We start from the raw sequence: 21,166 nt of genomic DNA, 5'->3' as shown, positions 1-21,166 counted from the left end.
TGTGTCTCTTTATTACAAAATAAGCCTTAGAGATTGCCATATGCTCCCGAGGGTTATGGAAGTGCATTCTGAATAGAGAGAATATTCTCCTTTTCAAGAAATGCGTCCTTGTTATAATGGTTCTGCCTGTGAAATTAGATTAATTTGCATCTTGTTGTAGCTATTATTGTTCAATTGGATACTAAAGGGGATTGTGCGGAATAATAAAGTAGAGCAGAAAATATCTAGAAAAACTTATTGCCAAAGTTTTATACTGCTGTTTATTTGCTTTGCCTCTTCGTTAATTGGATTGACTTATATAATCCCCTGATTTAATGGCATATGGCACACGATGACTTGTCCCCTGTGCTAAGGACACAGAGATAGAACCTCCACCTATGAAGGTGGTCTCTGCTCTGGACATAGAACCTGCACATCAGAGACCCATCTGATACCACACTTGAAGAGCTTATTGGCCCAGCTGGGTTGCCTAGCTCTGGGGTCTTTGGTAGGGTTCCTCGGGACAGTGTATCTTCTGACAATTATCCTAAAAAGGTACTGCCAGCAGCTGGTGGAGAGATATTAGATTGTAAGGTACTTTGAGCAGTTACAAGACATTACATGCTCATCCGGCAGCAGCTTGTCTCACCAGAAAAAAAAGATTGGACTGTTGAAATACAACATGCCCAACCCTTATCTCCACCAACTTTTTTTCTCAGGAGAGAGTCCACATTAGATGGTTGGCCAGTCCCTCCGAAATAGCTGGATTGGGCTGACATTTATGTAATGTGTATGGCCAGGGGTTATCCACGAATTGATATTGATGACCTAATCTCAGGATAGGAATTCAAATATTCGGGCATGCCTAGATAGTTGGGGCACGAACAAGGCGCACAATAGGGTAGTATGTTCTACACCGTTTGTATGATCAATAGAGTGAAAAATGGAGGCTCACCTTAGAGGGTTGTGCTAGAGATAGGCACAACCTTATTGTAAGATTTTTGGTACCAGAAGTTCAGTTGTCGAGTGTGCTGCCGCAGGAATGAAATGCCCAATCTCACAAGGAGATACATAGGTCAAAATCCCTGAGTCCCGGCTTCGGCGCCCAAAACACTGGTATAGTAACACTGGTATAGTAACTTCCAACCTGATGAAGGGGACTTGAGATTCCCCAAAATGCGTTGTTTTTATCCTTTATGCATAAATATTTGAAATAAAGAAGAATCTCTGAAACTTCAAAGATCGCCTATGCCGGTGTTTTGTGTGCTGAAGCAGGGACTCATAGGTCATCCTCAGATCAGTGGGGGTCCGACACCCAAGATCTTCACCGATCAACTGTTAGAAGAAGCTGGTCTCTCCGTGAGCGCTCTTCCTAAGCCATATGACATCAACGCACGTCAGTCAAATGGCCTTGTTGCAGCTCAGCCTTATTCAAGTCAACGGGGCCGAGCTGCAATACCAAGCATAGCCGCTATCCAATTTATGGCGCTCTTCCTGTTAAGCGCCTGGGAGGCCGCAGCGCTCAGATGAGCCCCGCAGCTTCCTGAAACAGCTAATCGGCGACTGTGCCGGGACTCGGACCATCGCCTATATGATGTTGATGACCTATTCTATGGATAGGTCATCAAAATGATTACCTGGGTAACTAACCCCTTTAAAGGGCTTTTCCTGTTTCTAGATATTGCTGATATAGTGTCAGATCGGTGGGGCACACCTACTGTTTGGGTGGAAAGATAACAGTGAAAGGAGCCGGAGACAGAATGCTCCATCCACTGTGTGGTGGCAATGCCGGCATACCACAGCTTAATTAAATGGTTGCTGAGCTACAGTAAGCTGGCAACTCTGATTTGATACTATCTATGCATTCCATATCCATCACTCAATCGGACAGCTAAATCTGATTATATATATTAAAGGCCAGGACGATAACATTCGTTCCCAGTCGTTGACTAGTGTAAACATATGCAGCGATCAAACGGTGAACTGTAATGTGTTTGTCGTTGATAGCATCTTTCATGCTGACCCAAAAACCATCAGTCGAAGGCAGCCCATCCACTGAAGTAAACGGGGCATTTCCCTATTTTTTGGTATAAAACAGCATGAGGGGATGAAACAACAATCAAGTTACTGAAAAAACTCACCTGATTATTGTGATGTATAAAAGCAAATCTTGGGAACGTTAGGCCAGTTTCACACTAGCTGTGGAGATCCGGCAGGCTGTTTCGGCAGGGAACAGCCTGCCGGATCTCTGTGTATTCTGGCACTGCCGGAAGTTTGTAAGGCTCCGTCTGCATTCCGGCAAATATGCCGAGAATCGTCCGGAAGAAAACCTCTGCACGCGGAAGACAGGGTCAATATAAGTACGTGGGGCCAGCAATACTGTAGTGCAGCACAGAATACTGCCCCAGCAGAACCAAATACATGGTACAGCACAAAAAAAATAATGACCCCATCCCTACTCCACCCCGACGTAAGGTCTGTGGCCAATCCGCCCCTAATTAGCAAGCATCAGGGATTGGCGCTTGTTTTAGCAGCCGATGTAATCACTGTGGAAAACATGGCAATGTCTTTCCTTACCTATCTGTGTGTCAGACTCATTGAAATACATTTTTTACAATTTGCATAAAAAAATTATTGGAAACATTAAACAAGAGTCCACCTTTGACCACCAAAATGTCTGTTCCTTCCTGCTTTCTTTCTAGATCACAGACGAGACACCATCCATTTCCTATCTTCTCGTACTTTTTCATTGAACCTTTTGTTAAAGCTGGTTGTATTTGTACTTGTAATATGAATGACATAAGACCCCATCCTCTTTGAATACATGTTAGTAAACCTGCTGTGCGGTTCCTACATCCCGAGACCATTCAATTCCAAGCCCTTTGTACCGTAACAGATTCTTTGTTGCAGGACGAAAAGAGGAAAGGAGCTGCTATCTCAGATAAAGTCTGACACTGAACATGTTCTGTGGAATCTTCTTTTTCAGCATTCTGCTGAATTGTTGGCCGTCGTCCGCCTTCCCTTCATCCATCCAAGCTATCTGCTCAATGTTGTCGACAATGAGGAGCTGATAAAGTCATCAGAGGCTTGCCGGGATTTAGTCAATGAGGCAAAGAGATATCACATGCTTCCTCACGCCCGGCAAGAGATGCAAACTCCACGCACAAGGCCAAGACTATCAGCAGGTAATGAAAATGGTGGGAGAAATGGTTCTTCTTCGTTGTCCTTGTTAGGTTGGATGGATGGAAATCTAGTGAACTGTAGGGTAGAACTCTGAGTGAAGCATAGACATGAAGAGAGTTGGTCAGCACAGGAGAAGACAACCACGTTAGAATGTATAACTGGTGGGTAACTGATCAGTGGTTCTTGGAGAATATGAAGACTTGCCATTGGTTCAGCTTGTACTTTGGGCAGGTTTCTTAAGAGGATGAAGAATACATGCATAGCTGCAAAAGATGAAATTTAAAGGCTGTGGACACCTTCGGGGACAATTTGATTGCATTTTACACATTTTGAGCTTAAAATCATTTTGTCAGTTGGGTTAACTTCTGTCTAGCTGTGAGAATCATATTTTCACTTTGATCTGGTCATCTAATAACCCTTATTTCTAAATTACCAGTAGCTCAAAAACACTTACTTAAGCCACATTCTTATCAGTAAGATAAGAACTGAGCTATAATGAGTGTTTAGGAGGTCAGAGATCCCAGATAAGCTGAGCTTAGCTGCTTGACGAAACACAGTAAATATACAGAGCCTGCTACTAGAGAATCTCTAGGCTGTACAGAGAAAGGGGCTCAACATTTTTAATAAAGACCAAATGAAAATAATGATTTTTAGCTCAAAATGAGTACAATGCAATAATCAAAAAAATTGCTTTCATAGGTGTCCATAGCTTTTAAAGACCAGTAGACATAGACCTATACCTTCATTACTTCATGGTGATGGTGTCTTATATTGATTGCTTTTGTGTCCATTTTAGGTCAATGACTTAACCTAGGGGTGGACATTTTTATTTTTGTGGACAACCTAGTGGTATTTAGAGTTGTCTCTTTTAACTTACTGTATCAATGGACAAACTATTCAGTGGTTTTTCACAGGCTCACATCTAAAGAGTCAAGATGTCAGCATAACCCTAACCAATGTCCCTAACAAGTATTTTTGCTGAAGGTTTTTAAAGGTGAACAGTCCCTTTAAGACATTTGTTACAGATTTTGAGGAGATGATGTTCATGAGTCTTGCGATAGTTTGTTGTGTTGTACAAATAGTAAATATATACTGTAATATAATGGTACAGCTTGAAGGATGTTATCTGTGCTGTTCCTTATTTAAATGTCTGTCTTTAACTTCCTGCTTGAATACATTTTCTGCATCATCTGAGTGTACAGGTCTCTGTTTGCCTGCTGCTGTCACCATTCTCATGTTCTTGCTGACATTTATAATAGGCATCCCAGTCCTTACTAACTAAATCACAAAAATGAACAGGTCGCTGCCTCCCACACAATCAGCCCAATCCTCTCCTGCTGCTATAATTGCCCTCGCCTGGGTAGCGACACAAAGTTCACTCTGTCTTTGGCATGCCATTGTCCTTTTCACATGCAGTCTTTTCCTCACTTAATCATGTCTATGTACAAGTCACTTTCCCCTGCAAGATCAGCACATGCCATTCCCAGGACGTGGTGAGCTACACAGTGTTCAATCCATTTCTATGTCATGACATTTTTTCTGCCACATAGTCTAGTCCTCACTGGTATAATTGTGAGTGGACAGGTCACTGCTTCCCACAAGATCAGCACATTACCCCCCTGCTGCTGCTATTATGAAAGGATGCTTTAAGGTCTAATTCAGTAAAATGCAGATATGCTTATCAAATGCACATTGGAACCGCAGCTTGATGTGTTCTTTCCCTCTTTGCAGGTGTGGCTGAAGTGATTGTTTTAGTTGGGGGTCGGCAAATGATAGGAATGAATCAGAGGACACTGACAGCTGTCACTTGTTTAAATCCACAAATCAATAAATGGTACCCACTGGCGAGCCTACCCTTCTATGACCGGGAATTTTTCAGTGTTGTGAGCGCAGGGGACAATATCTATCTGTCAGGTAAGAACTTTATTTCATGTAATAATCAAATAATTTATATTTATATATATTATATTTGAGCACAGTAACACTCCCCTAAATGGATTGCAAATTATTTTTGGGTAAAGCACCAAATTGGTATAACGGATAGTGGATGTGGATCCACTGTAACAACTAACTGGTTTGGTGTTGGGCTAGACCTAAGGGTGTTATCCTGGAGATTCCCTGGTATTCACCCTTTAAAAACTATACAAGGATCTGGACTTCGCTGTAGAGGAGCCACCAGGTCGCTCTCTCTTGAAATAGTCTTTGTGTAGTTGGCGGCTAACGTACAAGGGTGAGAGACACCAATGCACCGAGGGATCAAGCAATACTTGTCATTAGAAAACCATAATTCTGGGGAAAGGTAGGAGTGCGATTTGAATTTTTTAAATATTTTTTTTAACTTTTTTGTAACTTTTGTTTAACTTTTAACCTCCCCTAGGAGGCTACAATATGCGATTTTCAGATCACTTTTAGCTTACATTGTAGTTCGATAGTACTACATTGCAAGCCTGGTTCCTATAGAGCCCTGCCCACTGCACTCATGATTGGGTTCCATATTTATTTCCCCTCCTTCCGCCATACATGTATGGGACTCTAAGGGTTGAATATTATGCAGATATTATTGTTAGTGTAGTAGCTTCTTTAACCACCTAATTGTTTTGCCGGAGTCCAGCTCGGGCCATGGGAAAAGTAGCTAACTGTTCTGCCGAAGCTAGGCTCAGGCAGAAAGTGGAGGGGGAAAAGCTGCTTTAGATGTTGCTATCTCCTGAATGGTAGCAGCTAGAAACATGCAACTGGACTTGTTTGAAAGCTGACATTCCAGAATGACAGCAACAGAGGAGATATCACTGTTAGAAATCGAGTCAGGAATAATCATGGGTAAACCAAGGAATAGCCAGCATCTGGACCAAGGGTACACCCGCACGGGGAGGATACGAGACCACAACGTAAGTAAAACGAATCCCAGCGAGTGCTTGTAACGAACTTCAAGGTTTTATTATTTCATATTATATCCAATTGATACATGGACACGTTTCAGCAAATCCATCTTTCACCAGCATATGAAAGCACTATATCAGCAGCTGATGAAAGCTGGATATGCCGAAACGCGTCCATGTATCAATTGGATATAATATGAAATAATAAAACCTTGAAGTTCGTTACAAGCATTCGCTAGGATTCCTATTGGTTCTTAAGGCTAAAATTAATAATGTCACTAAGGGGTTAAAAATGCAATAGTGTCCCCTGAGCTGTGCGCCAACAAGATTCACTGCAGGCACACATTAAAAATCTACAATAAAAAAGTGTACATGTTTGGCAGGGTTTTTCCAATTTTAACTGGACTGTTAGGAGGTTAGGATGGTGGAAAGATATATGGAGGCTAAGCAGACTGCAGTTAAATAAGATTCTAACTATAGTTTTCTATAATGACGTTTTCCTTGTGTCAGTTCTTCCTTTTTACTGATGCAGAGCTGGTTAAATCAAATTGGTCAAGTCACACTTTTAAAATGTAATATCTCATTTGGGGTCATCTCCATTTCTTTCAACCTCCCAAGGCGCTCCACAGCACAGACATTAAAATGTTATGTATTTTATAGCATTTATATTATGGGTATAGCGATCCCTGCCATGTGGGGGGTCTGCTCATGAAAGCTTTATGTTTATGCGCCCGATAAAAGTCTTATTATGTGATTGTATTCGTCAGAGTGTCTGTACTTGTGTGCGATGAAGCCTTGATGAACAGGCTTTTAAGTCTTCATTTTCTCATGTCCGTCAGTAGGGACCACAGTACAGATGGTATTAAACTGATCCTAGTTTTAAGTCTGTATTGAAGCTAAGGATAAAGTCATTACATGCATTATTTATTCTGCCATACACATTCCCCTGCCCGTTGGTCAACTGACTTGGTGCATAGACCAGCCAAGCAAGAAAATGCACTTTCAGGAGGATTTTTGTTTGTGTATTTGTCTGCAGGCTAATTAAATTCTATTGCTCGAGCTGCTTAATGAGGATCTGCCCACACCAATTGTGTGCATTAGAGGGAGCTCAGACACTGAGGAAACATTTGTAAAATAAGAAATGCTAATCAGCTCCACAGGATCCAACACTAGCTAGAGAAAGCTTTAGGCTGGCTTATTCTCAGCGGCATAGAGTCGGAGGCTTCCATGACTTGCTCCAGGCAGGCTGCACTCAAGGATCTCACTTCACTTTCTGTATAACTCTGTTTTCCTAAATACTCAATTCTTAGATCAGAGTACTGCTGATTAACCCTTGTCTCTTCGTAAGCATTGGATGGAGATGATAAGATCGTAGTTGTATTATCCCAATGTTTTATGGAAAGTCTACAAGTTCATTGGATGGAGATGCATGGCCAAAGCAGTATTATCCCAATGTCTTGTGGAAGGTCTATTAGTTCACTGGATGGAGATGAAATTACCAAAGTTGTATTATGCCAATGTATTGTGGAAGGTCTACCAGTTCATTGGATGAGATGACGTGGCCAGAGTTGTATTCTCCCAATGTTTTGTGGAAGGTCTTCCATGTCAATGAATGGAGATGATGTGGCCAAAGTTGTATTATCCCAATGTTTTGTCAAAAGTCTATCAGTTCATTCGATGAGATGATGTGGCCAAAGTTGTATTCTCCCAATGTTTTGTAGATTGTCTTCCAGGTCAATGAATAGAGATGATGTGGCCAAAGTTGTATTCTTCCAATGTGTTGTGGAAGGATATCCAGGTCAATGAATGGAGATGATGCGGCCAAAGTTGTATTCTCCCAATGTTTTGTGGAAGGTCTTCCAGCTCAATGGATCGAGATGACTTGATCATAGTAGTATTATCTCAATGTTTGGTGTAAGGTCTATTAGCTCACTGGATGGAGATTATGTGGCTAAATTTGTATTATCCCAGTGTTGTGTGTAAGGTCTTCAGTTCACTGGATGGAGATGACTTGATCAAAGTTGTTTTATCCCAGTGTTTTGTGCAAGGGTTGCCAGTTCATTGGCTTAGGTTTTTTAGCAAATGATGTCCTACAATACAATCTATATAGTCTCATATACACATTGCTCTATGGGTTGTGCAGTTGAGTCCAACATGGGTCAATCTAATGACTCTTGAAGTGAAAGACAGATGAGGCCAGATATCAGTTTTAAATATTATATGCTGATATCGTGTAGGTGAACTCTTCACAAGTGGAGCTCCACGCTCCTTTGGTGGACATAGTGGCTTGTAATAAATAATACTGGTCCTGGAACAAACTAGTTATAGGGACTGAATAACCATAGGATTTGTTGGATTAGGTGTTCCTTAGTATTCTTTTCTAAGATTAAAAGACCACAGATATACCAACCATAGATACTCTAAGCCAGTCATTGAGAAATCTCATAATACAGCTAGCCATATATAGATCTGGCTGCTTAATCAAAAAATCAGTCAAGACTATGTATGGTTCCAGAAACCATCATAGTTGCCTATTTTAGGTGCCTGTATGTGCACACAAAATATAAAAATGCAATGAAACTAACCAATTTCAGTGCTATTAATGGTTTGCACTGTTGCCTTGAGGTCGTTAGCTCAAATCCAACCAGAGCAAGCACTTCTTGAAGTATGCATGTTCTCCTTGTCTCTGCATGGATTCCTTGCATTCCTTGCATGTTTGATATGTTACTTTTCATGCGATGAGATAGAAAAACTAATTTCCTACCTCCATTGCAGAGCAAAAGGTGATCAAATAGCCTCATCTATTGGACAGATCAGGGAGAAAAATGGTCCATAGATTTCCCTTTGTCATTAACATATGATCTTCATTTCAACCAACTTTTCTCATGCCCTCATAGCAGCGAGCTATCATCCAGTCCCTGGACTCTCTATTAGCTGCTGGTATATGAGAAGAGCTCTGATCCTTCCTTCTTCTGTGAGACTGGGGAGGATCAAGTCATCACACAGAGACTTACTTACATGTCAGAAAATCCCTGCATGCCATACCAAGTTTCTGAATATCGATAGAGCAGGTTATCTCTCCCAGCATGGGCTGATCCTCTACCTAGTCAACACAAGAAGCAATTAATACAGTCCCCTGTATGGTCCAATTCCCAGCCTAGCTTTAAATTTTGGAGAAACAAAAACAGTACAGTGATATTGTTCCTTTTCTTATCACATTGGATATACACAATAACTTATTGAAACACAGTGCACTTTACTTTTCAAACTCCCATAGAATTGAAGGGAGAGAGCTGTGCATGAGCAACCACCTCACCATTCACAGAGATTGCTAGTATGGGTCCTGTTCTCAACAGATAGGTTCTGATTGCAAAGGTGGGACCCACAGCAATTGGATAGGTATGGCATTGCCTGTGGATGTTGAGATGGGAATATCCCCTTAATTCCAATATTACAGCTCCGACTGTTATATAGGACATGTAAGTTGCATGCCCCGACTCAATAACTTCTTTCTTTGAACCCTTTAGGGGGCATGGAATCCGGGGTCACCCTTGCAGACGTCTGGTGCTATATGTCTTTACTCGATAACTGGAATTTGGTCTCCAGGATGATCGTCCCAAGGTGTCGGCACAACAGCCTGGTATACGATGGCAAAATCTATACAATTGGTGGCCTTGGTGTAACTGGCAATGTTGACCATGTTGAAAGGTAAGAGATTTTCCTCACCATTTTTATTCTATATATGACTTCCATGTTTGACATGCCGCAGAGACACACCCTGATATAGGCTAATTTAATGGGTCTAATCAGCATGTGGCCATTCCTCATTGAGTCTGCAGTAGGAATTGACAAGTCAATAATCTTTTCCGCATCACAGATTTCAAATCGGCAGTAGAAAAATCCACAAGTGTTGGAGCTACCACATGGGGTTTGCCATTGAAAACAAATAAGTGTGGTTGCGGGTGGATTTTAGCACAAAATACATGTATATGCTGAAATCCAACTAAAAATGCACGTGAAAAATCTTCAACCTATTATATACAAAGGTATTAGAATCATGGTGGGAGGTCTGCGTAGTTGTATGAAAAACCTGTGGACTTTCTGAGGTTTGGTGCCACCTCAAATCCCCATTCTAGGAGAACCAAACATGGACCTTGGTTGATGCTTGGCCAACAGCTTAGGATGTCACTGGAGCACAGATGGGTTGCTCTAAGAGGTGATCCTTATCTTTGACCCTTGCACAACCTTCCCCTTTTTGAAAGGGTTTATAATTGGTCACAATTTTTTGCTAAAAAATTGGAATTTAGCATTGAAAGTCAACCTATGCTTGATGAGACTCTTGGGTATTAGAGTTGATCTGGAGGGATCCTACAGGTATGTAGTATGAAAAATGGTAATCAAAAATAGTCAACTCCTTATAGGGGTTGTCCTGTTTTTATTTTAATTTGCACCCTAGCCTGGAATACCTGTGGAGAAATCCATACTCACCTGCTCCACACCACTCTGTTTCGGTTCCCTGCCTCTCTTCACTGGTCTTCCAGTCCCTGTCTGTAAACTTCTGCAAAGGTGGGGCCACCACCGCTGCTGCAGCCAATGAATAGACTCAGCACCGATATGTCCTCAAACAGCAGGTGATCCAGCAGTGACGTGCCACTTGGGGACAAAACAACGCTGAGGCCAGTGATTGCCTGCAACAGAGCACGTGACTAGCGGGGACCAGAAGACCACGTTTACAAGCAGGGACCAGAAGAACAGTAAAGAGAAACCATAGCCAGAATTTAGCATCAGGGAGCAGATGTGTATGGATTCCAGGCTGGGGTACAAATGAAACAAATCTTGGACAACCTCTTTAAAGAAACATGACCATAGTCCGAGTATTTATCCAACATGTATGGCCATAGCCATCAATCAATTAAGTCAATGTCCTTATTTTCACAAGCTCCGCCCTCTACTAAAGCCCCAACCCTTTGGGACATTCATGTTTGCCGGGTTTGGAAAATGTTGTAGAATTTTTTTTTCTATTCAAGAATGGAAATAGGTAACCTATATTTATCAAAAATGCCTTCTTTGTGACTGATTTAGTATATTCATAAATATCTCACCCCCACCACTGTATGTTATATGTGGAGATCGGGCAAATTTAGATATTCCATCTGTGCAGTAATGAACATTTTAATTAGTTGTTATCAGAACTTTGGGTTACTGTGTGAATTTGTTCTTACGGTCTCCCGCTGGCTCCTCAAGGCCCAAGTAAGAGGCTGCAAAGGAGTTAAAGTCTGTCCAATTAGGGAGTTTTTTACATAATATCCCACCGAGCCCCGGTTTCTATATCTATGCGTTACTCAACAGGGACCCTGTAAACCTTTCTGATGGGATTTGCAAGGCTTGAAGTTATAATTAATCTGCAGTTATCTGTGTGGTGATTTATGAGCAGAGACAGCACAGGAGAAAAAACAGGCTAATATTATACGTCCCATCTGGTTTATTCTTTGAGATCAAATATTTTTACAGAGAAAAAAGGGGGGGTTAATTGGATTTTATAATCTGACTTTTTGATGTGCCCATGGCCATAAAATTGACATTCTGAGCAAAATTATGCCACCAGGCAATTACTGGAAGAAATTCACGCACAGAGGCTGGTGCACCCGGACCTGCTTGTTAAGTGATGGTTAAGAGGGTGCCGGAACTTCTCAGTTGAAGGAGCGAAGAAGTGACCCTACTGAGGAGGACAGGATGTTAAAGGTTTCCTACCTTAGATTCAGCCTTGTTAAAGTGATACGCTTCCATTAATCTTGAATTAGGAATATTTAGCTATCATTTCTTTTCAGAGCCCTTTACATCACTTTGGGCCCTTTTACATGGGTCCGTGATTGGCCGGAAGAACGTTTGTAAGAATGTTGGCCCATTGATCACTAAAAGGCTCATTTATCAATCACATAGGGGCGTAAAAATGTGACCAGTGTCACTTTATGTGGTGATAACTTTAAAACGCTTTGACTTATCCAGGCCATTCTGAGACATTTTTTCCATCACATGTTGTACTTCATGACACTTGTAAAATGGAGTCTAAAAAAATTATTTTTATTTATAAAAAAATACGAAATTTACCAAATATTTGGAAAAATTTGCACATTTACAAGTTTCAATTTCTCTACTTCTATAATACATAGTAATACCTCTAAAAATCGTTAAAAAAATTTTTTAGTATCTCCATAGTCTGAGAGTCAGTTTTTTTAAAAAGTTTTTAGCCTATTGTGTAGGGGCTCATTTTTTGCGGGATGAGAGGACGGTTTTATTGGCACTATTTTGAGTTGCATATGACTTTTTGATTGCTCGCTATTACACTTTTTGTGATGTAAGGTGACAAAAAGTGTGATAGCAAGCGATCAAAAAGTGATATGCACCCCAAAATAGTGCCAATAAAACCGTCCTCTCATCCCGCAAAAAATGAGCCCCTAACTCTCAGACTATGGAGATACTAAATTTATTATTATTTTTTTTTTAAAAGGATATTATAGTGTTAAAGCCTAAATAAATTTTAAAAACTAGACATATTAGGTATTGCCACGTCCATAAGAATCTGCTCTATAAAAATAACACATGACCTAACTTTTCAGATAAACACAGTCAAAAAATAAAAATACATTTTTTTTGGGACCGTCCCTTCTTTCCAGTATGGGGGACCACACCTGGAAAGTGTTGGCCAGGGACGATCCAAGTGCCTCCAGTTCCCGAGGTACTCCGGCCTGCTCTTTCCCGCTCAGAAAAGATCAGGGCCTTAAAGAGGACCTTTCACTAGAATAAAACATCTAAACTAACTATACAGACATAGAGAGCGGCGCCCAGGGATCTCCCTGCACTTACTGTTATACCTGGGCGCCGCTCCGTTCTCCCGGTATAGGCTCCGGTATCTTCATAGTTAGGCTCCACCCAGTGGAACCTGCCGGCGTCTCCTTCTCCCATGCTGTAGCGCTGGCTAATCGCAGCGCTCGGCTCATAGCCTGAGAGAAAAAAAAGCCTCTCAGGCTATGAGCTGAGCGCTGCGATTGGCCAGCGCTACAGCATGGGAGGAGACGCCGGCAGGTTCCCCTGGGTGGAGCCTAACATATGAAGATACCGGAGGCTATACCAGGAGAACGGAGCGGCGCTCAGTATAACAGTAAGTGCAGGGAGATCCCTGGGCGCCGCTCTCCATGTCTGTATAGTTAGTTTAGATGTTTTATTCTAGTGAAAGGTCCTCTTTAAGGACTGCCTCATAGAACTGGAGGAATTTCCCTGTGTGCGTGTGTGAGAGGGCACAGTGTTCGCGTACTTATCCTAAACCTAACAGAAAAAAAAAAGCCCCAAAAAATGTGACAAAAAAAAAAAGATTCAAACTCGTTGATCAGCGGTCCGAAGCTGATCAGCGGTGGGTTCGGCGATGCGCTAACAGTGGCCGGACGCTGAGTGGCGGCCACAGTCAGCGCACGCACACAAAAAAAAAAAAGAAAAAAAGTACAGCGCCCCCAAAAAATGTGTGTGTGTGGGGGACAGGGGGGCAAGCTGCAGCACCCCTGGGGGGTCTAGGGTCACACAGCTGAGTGTGCTGTGGACCCCAGACACCCGATCAGGGTCATGCAAAAATAACTTTATTTTTTAAACTCTCCCTAATCTCCCTAGCTAATCTAAGCTGTCTCTAAACCTGTCCCTAGGTACCTGTGGTGGCTCAGATGGGGAGTGCTGGGCACAGATGAGGGGTGCTGGGCTCCACGAGGCTCCTCTCTACCACGGCTCCGGAGGCAGAATGGAGGAGGACAGCAGAGCTGCAGGAAGTCAACCGACCCGTCCGCCCTGCAGCCAATAGGAAGCGATCCTGAGAGGTGATGTCACCATCACCTCTCAGGATCGCAGGATGGTGATTGGTGGTGTATTATCACACCACCAATCACCATCATCTTCCGTGTTATCGGGTCACCAGAGGCCCGAATAACCCGGAAATGCAGCAAACCGCAGGTCTAAATTGACCTGCAGTTTGCCGCGATCGCCGATACGGATGGGGGGGGGGGGGTTAAAGGACCCCCCTCGGCATTGTGACAGAGTGCCTGCTGAATGATTTCAGCAGGCACTCTCTTCCGATCACCGCCCGCCGCGCAGCGGTGATCGGAAATACACAGGGCGTACAGGTACACCAAGTGTCCTTAAGTACCGTGACATCAGGGCGTACCTGTATGCCCTGTGTCCCCAACAGGTTAAGAAAGCACCAGCACTCACATTAGCTCTGTGGCCTTCTCCAGCTTTGCCTAGGCCATGTGACATCACGTTCATCAGTGGCATGGTTTGTACAAAAAACAAACTAAACAAAGAAATCCATTCACCAATTCCCGACGCTCGTTCCAGCAGAGAGGATCCTCCCAGTAATGCTTCCAGCTTCATGTAGTGCTGTAGCCAATGACTGGCTCAGCGGTGATGTGTCCCTAAGTGGCATATCACCACTGGTTCATGTGGCACTTGGGGACATGTCACCACTGAGGCCACAGTGTCGCACGTGACCCTGTACGGATGTGTACAAGCCTGAGAGAAGGAGCATCGCTAAGAGGAAGTTCTATGCTGGAACCATGTTCCTGGGAGCAGGTGAGTGGATTTTTTTGTTTAGGAACTGTGCAATACTGGCCTCATGTAAAAAGATGCAAAAAGCTGGAATACCCCTTTAAGTTGGCCTTTATTTGTAATGGCTTAACTTACCATTTTCAGTGGGACCGACCAACCAACCATCTAATATGCATTCTAGACTCCCAACTCATCACCTATGGCGGATGTCAGGAGAGAACAGGATCAGGCAGTTAGATTTCAAAACAATTGATCTTGTTCTCAAGCAGATAGGCCCATTCAGTACACATGCGCACTCGCCCGAGCCGAGGGGGAGCAATGGTGCTAATGAAAGGCAATTTTCTGGTGGTTGGTGAAGGAACTTAACATTAGGTAGAAATGTTCTATCATGTACTGATATCTACGTTGCTTTGAAAGATGATTGGTCTTGGGATATCAGCAGCGCACCAGCTCCATATCCATTCCTGCTGGGTCCCAATATGCAAATCACCAAATTGTTATGTTAATCCTGTGAGGATTTTGGATTATGACAAAAATAAAGAGGCGCTTCCTTTCGTAGCTATAAAAGCTCTACTTTTCTAGTAATGGTTTCCTTGTGATTAGAAACATACAGTACAGACCAAAAGTTTGGACACACCTTCTCATTCAAAGAGTTTTCTTTATTTTCATGACTATGAAAATTGTAGATTCACACTGAAGGCATCAAAACTATGAATTAACACATGTGGAATTATATACATAACAAAAAAGTGTGAAACAACTGAAAATATGTCATATTCTAGGTTCATCAAAGTAGCCACCTTTTGCTTTGATTACTGCTTTGCACACTCTTGGCATTCTCTTGATGAGCTTCAAGAGGTAGTCACCTGAAATGGTCTTCCAACAGTCTTGAAGGAGTTCCCAGAGATGCTTAGCACTTGTTGGCCCTTTTGCCTTCACTCTGCGGTCCAGCTCACCCCAAACCATCTTGATTGGGTTCAGGTCCGGTGACTGTGGAGGCCAGGTCATCTGGCGCAGCACCCCATCACTCTCCTTCATGGTCAAATAGCCCTTACACAGCCTGGAGGTGTGTTTGGGGTCATTGTCCTGTTGAAAAATAAATAATGGTCTAACTAAACGCAAACGGGATGGAATAGCATGCGGCTGCAAGATGCTGTGGTAGCCATTCTGGTTCAGTATGCCTTCAATTTTGAATAAATCCCCAACAGTGTCACCAGCAAAACACCCCCACACCATCACACCTCCTCATCCATGCTTCACGGTTGGAACCAGGCATGTAGAGTCCATCCGTTCACCTTTTCTGCGTCGCACAAAGACGGTGGTTGGAACCAAAGATCTAAAATTTGGACTCATCAGACCAAAGCACAGATTTCCACTGGTCTAATGTCCATTCCTTGTGTTCTTTAGCCCAAACAAGTCTCTTCTGCTTGTTGCCTGTCCTTAGCAGTGGTTTCCTAGCAGATATTCTACCATGAAGGCCTGATTCACACAGTCTCCTCTTAACAGTTGTTCTAGAGATGTGTCTGCTGCTAGAACTCTGTGTGGCATTGACCTGGTCTCTAATCTGAGCTGCTGTTAACCTGCGATTTCTGAGGCTGGTGACTCGGATGAACTTATCCTCCGCAGCAGAGGTGACTCTTGGTCTTCCTTTCCTGGGGCGGTCCGCATGTGAGCCAGTTTCTTTGTAGCGCTTGATGGTTTTTGTGACTGCACTTGGGGACACTTTCAAAGTTTTCCCAATTTTTCGGACTGACTGACCTTCATTTCTTAAAGTAATGATGGCCACTCGTTTTTCTTTACTTAGCTGCTTTTTTCTTGCCATAATACAAATTCTAACAGTCTATTCAGTAGGATTATCAGCTGTGTATCCACCTGACTTCTCCACAACGCAACTATTGGCCCCAACCCCATTTATAAGGCAAGAAATCCCACTTATTAAACCTGACAGGGCACACCTGTGAAGTGAAGACCATTTCAGGTGACTACCTCTTGAAGCTCATCAAGAGAATGCCAAGAGTGTTGTCATGGTCTTACCTTCTTACTGTTCTCCTTCGTTTGACATGTGCTGGCGGCCATCTTGGTTTCTGGGTTTCTTGTAGCCTCCCACCCTGCGGCTTCTCCTTCCCACTGGGAGGAGCTGGATGCCTAGCTCATATATATAGGAGGTCTGTGGCTTCAGTTCCTTGCTTGGTCCTCCTGTGTTCACATGCTTCTAAGACTGCTGCTGCTTCTGGTTCCTGATCCTGGCCTCGTCTGACTACCCCGTTGGTTCCTGATCCTGGCTTCGTCTGACTACCCTGCTGGTTCCTGATCCAGGCTTCGTCTGACTACCCTCCTGGTTCCTGACCTCTGTCTACGCAAGACCCTGCTTCGGTTTAGCCATCCGTTTGGACTTTTGCTTACAGCTTGATTTTCAATAAAGCCTTCTTATTTCCACTTATCTCTTGTTGTACGTCTGGTTCATGGTTCCATGACATTAGGACCAAGCCATGAATTCTGACGGTACAGGGCCATCCTCGCTACCTACGCTGGTTGCCAGACTTGATCAGCAGGATCACCTGTTGGGTCGGTTCGCTGTGGCGTTGCAAACCCTGCTTGAACGCACGGCTCATTTCGCTTCCGTTACCGATGGGTCGGTTGTCGCTCCTGGGCCCGCTCCTACTGCCGCTCCGGATGTTGCGCCAGAGTCTACCCCGACACCTGTTGCTGCGCCTGCGGTGTCTCGGGGTATGACCGGTTCTGCCCCCCTTCCACAGCGCTTTGGGGGAGAGCCAACTCAGTGCCGAGGTTTCCTTAACCAGGTGGGCATTTATTTCGAGTTGCTGCCACATGCCTTTCCTACTGAGAGATCAAAGGTGGGCTTCTTGATCTCGCTGCTCTCGGACAAGGCCTTGGCCTGGGCCAGCCCTTTATGGGAGAACAACAATCCGGTGGTTGCCGAGTTTTCCGGTTTTGTTGCTTCTCTTCGGAAGGTATTTGATGTGCCGGCTCGTGCTGCCTCTGCTGCGAAGCTCCTTATGTCCATCAGACAGGGTTCACGATCCGTAGCTGAATACGCCATTGAGTTTCGTACCCTGGCAGCAGAGGTGGGCTGGAATAATGAGGCTCTGGTCGCTGCTTTCTCTCATGGTCTCTCAGATGCCTTGAAGGATGAGGTTGCAGCTAAGGACCTACCAGTGGAGCTCGAGTCTCTTATTTCTTTCCTGATTTTGATTGACACCAGACTCAGGGAGAGACCTTCCTTTAAGGAGAGCCTGCGGAGGTCTTCTAACAGATTGGCGCCTACGTTTGCTGTCCCACCCGTGCCTCCCTCTCCTCCCACGCCTCCTGGGGATGACTTGTCTGGGGGTGAACCCATGCAGCTGGGGTTTGCTCGCCTGTCCGAGGGGGAGAGGGTACTCCGGAGACGCGAGGGCCGATGCATGTACTGTGGTCTCGGTGGGCATTTTCGGTTGGCATGTCCGAACCGTCCGGGAAACGCTCGCACCTGAGATCCTGTCGGGGGCAGATCTTGGGTGGAGTCTCCTCGTCCCCGGTTTCCCGTGTTGACAAACCACTGATCACTGTTGTCCTCTCCTGGGTCGGGGGCTCGGTGACGACCCAGGCGTTGGTGGACTCTGGTGCTGGTGGTTTGTTCATTGATAGTGTGTTCGCTGCCGCCAATTCCATTCCTCTGCAGCCTCGAGGTTCCCCACTGGCTCTTGAGGCGATAGACGGCAGACCCCTTCTGCCGCCACACGTGACTCATGAGACCCTTCCAGTGGGGATAGCCATTGGTGCCGTTCACAGAGAGTCGGTCTGTCTCCAGGTGATTTCGTCTCCACACTACTCGGTGGTCTTGGGGTACCCCTGGCTCCAGAAGCATAATCCGACTTTCGATTGGAGATCGGCCGAGATCCTCTCGTGGTCACCGCAGTGTGGGGCTAGTTGCATCCATGGGCCTGTCAAGTTGCTGTGTACTTCCTCGGACTCTCTGTTGCCTCCTGAATACGAAGAGTACCGGGATGTATTCGATAAGGTGCGCGCGGTTGCCCTACCTCCGCACCGCCCATACGATTGTGGCATAGAGTTACAATCTGGTGCCGTTCCTCCTCGTGGCAAAGTCTATCCACTGTCGGTAGCGGAGAATGAGGCCATGGAGGAGTACGTGAGGTAGGCGCTTTCACGCGGACACATTCGCAAATCCTCGTCCCCGGCAGGGGCTGGATTTTTCTTTGTGAAAAAGAAGGGCGGTGAGTTGAGGCCTTGCATCGATTACAGGGGTCTCAATCGCATCACGATCAAGAACGCTTACCCGATACCCTTGATTTCCGAGCTGTTCGATCGCCTCAAAGGGGCCACGGTCTTTACCAAACTCGACCTGAGGGCGGCATATAACCTGGTAAGGATCAAGGCGGGCGATGAGTGGAAGACCGCGTTTAACACCAGGACCGGTCATTATGAATCCTTGGTTATGCCCTTTGGGTTGTGCAATGCGCCCGCAGTCTTCCAGGAATTCATCAACGATGTTTTCCGTGACCTGTTGCAGCAGTGTGTGGTGGTCTATTTGGATGACATCTTGGTATATTCTGAATCCATGGAGGCCCACATTATGGATGTCAGACGAGTGTTGCAACGGTTACGAGAGAACAGGCTGTTCGGTAAGCTTGAGAAATGCGAATTTCACCGATCCCAGGTAACCTTCTTAGGTTACATCATTTCCGCTGAGGGGTTCTCCATGGATCCTGAGTAGGTTTCGGCTGTCTTACAGTGGCCTCAGCCCAGTGGTCTCCGTGCCCTGCAGCGCTTTTTGGGCTTCGCCAATTATTATCGGAAGTTCATCAGGGACTTTTCTATGCTAGCCAAGCCTCTCACGGATCTGACCAGGAAGGGCAGTAATTTCCAGGTCTGGCCGCTCGAGGCCGTCCGAGCTTTTGAGGCTCTAAAGTCCGCCTTTGTGTCGGCTCCGATTCTGTCGCATCCCAACCCTGGGTTGCCCTTTGTCCTCGAGGTGGACGCGTCTGAGACGGGAGTAGGCGCCCTCCTGTCTCAGCGTAGAACACCAGAGGGTCCTCTGCTTCCTTGTGGGTTTTACTCCCGGAAACTGTCTTCCGCGGAGTGCAACTATCAGATTGGTGACAGGGAGTTATTGGCCATCGTGCAGGCCCTTAAAGAATGGAGGCACTTGCTCGAGGGATCGGTGGTTCCGGTTCTCATCCTGACGGACCACAAGAATCTGACCTACCTTTCTGAGGCCAAGAGATTGACACCACGTCAGGCCAGATGGGCTCTGTTCTTGTCACGTTTTAATTACGTGGTCTCCTACCTACCCGGTTCCAAGAACATCAGAGCGGATGCCTTATCACGGCAGTACTCCGAGCTGTCCGGGGAGGAGTCGATTCCGACTTCGGTCATACCTCCGAATCAGATCCTGGCAGCCATTCGCACCAGCCTGACCTCTCCCCTGGGTGAGCAGATTTTGGCGGCTCAATCTGGTGCTCCCTCTGGGAGACCCAACGGCAGGTGTTTTGTGCCTGAGGAGTTGCGCACTCGGTTGTTGCGAACCTACCATAACTCCAAGGCCGCGGGGCATCCTGGAAAGAATCAGCTGTCCTGGGCTGTTTCACGTCTGTTCTGGTGGCCTTCTCTACGTTCCGACATCGCCGCATATGTAGCGGCATGCTCCGTTTGTGCCCAGAGTAAGTCCCCTCGGCACCTTCCGTTGGGCCTTTTGCAACCCATAGCCACCGGGGAGCGCCCATGGTCACACCTGGGGATGGATTTCATTGTGGACCTCCCTGCATCCCGAGGCCATACGGTCATTCTCATGATTGTGGATCGGTTTTCCAAAATGTGCCACTGTGTTCCTCTCAAGAAGTTACCCTCTGCACAAGAGTTGGCCACGATTTTCGCCAGGGAGGTCTTCCGGTTGCACGGTTTGCCCAAGGAGATTGTGTCGGATCGGGGGAGTCAGTTTGTGTCCAGGTTCTGGCGCGCCTTTTGCTCCCAGTTGGGGATTCATCTCTCTTTCTCCTCGGCCTACCACCCTCAGTCCAATGGGGCCGCAGAACGATCCAATCAGGCCTTGGAGCAATTCCTTCGTTGCTATGTCTCCGATCACCAAGACAATTGGGTTGACCTCCTGCCTTGGGCTGAGTTTGCCAGGAACACGGCGGTGAACTCTTCCTCTGGGACGTCTCCCTTCATGGCCAATTATGGGTTCCAACCTGCCGTGTTACCGGAGGTATTCTCTCCCCAGGATATTCCGGCTGTGGAGGATCACCTTTCCGTCCTACGTGCTTCTTGGGTACAGATCCAGAGGTCCCTTGAGGTCTCTGCGCAGCGCCAGAAACTCCAGGCTGATCGCAGACGAGCGCCCGCTCCTTCCTACCAGGTCGGAGACCGTGTATGGTTGTCCACCCGCAACCTCAACCTTCGAGTGCCCACTCCCAAGCTGGCGCCTCGCTTTGTTGGTCCCTTCCGAGTGCTTCGCAGGGTAAACCCGGTAGCCTATGCCCTTGCGCTTCCTCCTGGCATGCGGATCTCCAACGTGTTTCATGTCT

At 45.5% G+C, this 21,166-nt stretch overlaps 1 protein-coding gene across 1 annotated transcript in view; it reads left to right on the top strand.

The window, feature by feature from the left end:
- Positions 1-1,608: 1,608 nt before the first annotated feature.
- KLHL29 (kelch like family member 29) overlaps positions 1,609-21,166 on the top strand; it is a 117,469-nt gene continuing 97,911 nt past the window's right edge. The window contains exons 1-4 of the mRNA XM_044289270.1: positions 1,609-1,620; positions 2,966-3,164; positions 4,894-5,076; positions 9,566-9,746. Coding sequence (XP_044145205.1) covers positions 1,609-1,620; positions 2,966-3,164; positions 4,894-5,076; positions 9,566-9,746 — 575 coding nt within the window. The remainder of the gene's footprint in view (positions 1,621-2,965; positions 3,165-4,893; positions 5,077-9,565; positions 9,747-21,166) is intronic.

The sequence above is a fragment of the Bufo gargarizans genome, chromosome 4 (assembly GCF_014858855.1).
Source record: "Bufo gargarizans isolate SCDJY-AF-19 chromosome 4, ASM1485885v1, whole genome shotgun sequence".
Taxonomy (NCBI): domain Eukaryota; kingdom Metazoa; phylum Chordata; class Amphibia; order Anura; family Bufonidae; genus Bufo; species Bufo gargarizans.
The sequence above is the reverse complement of the archived record's forward strand: the minus strand, read 5'-3'. Positions and strand labels throughout refer to the sequence as shown.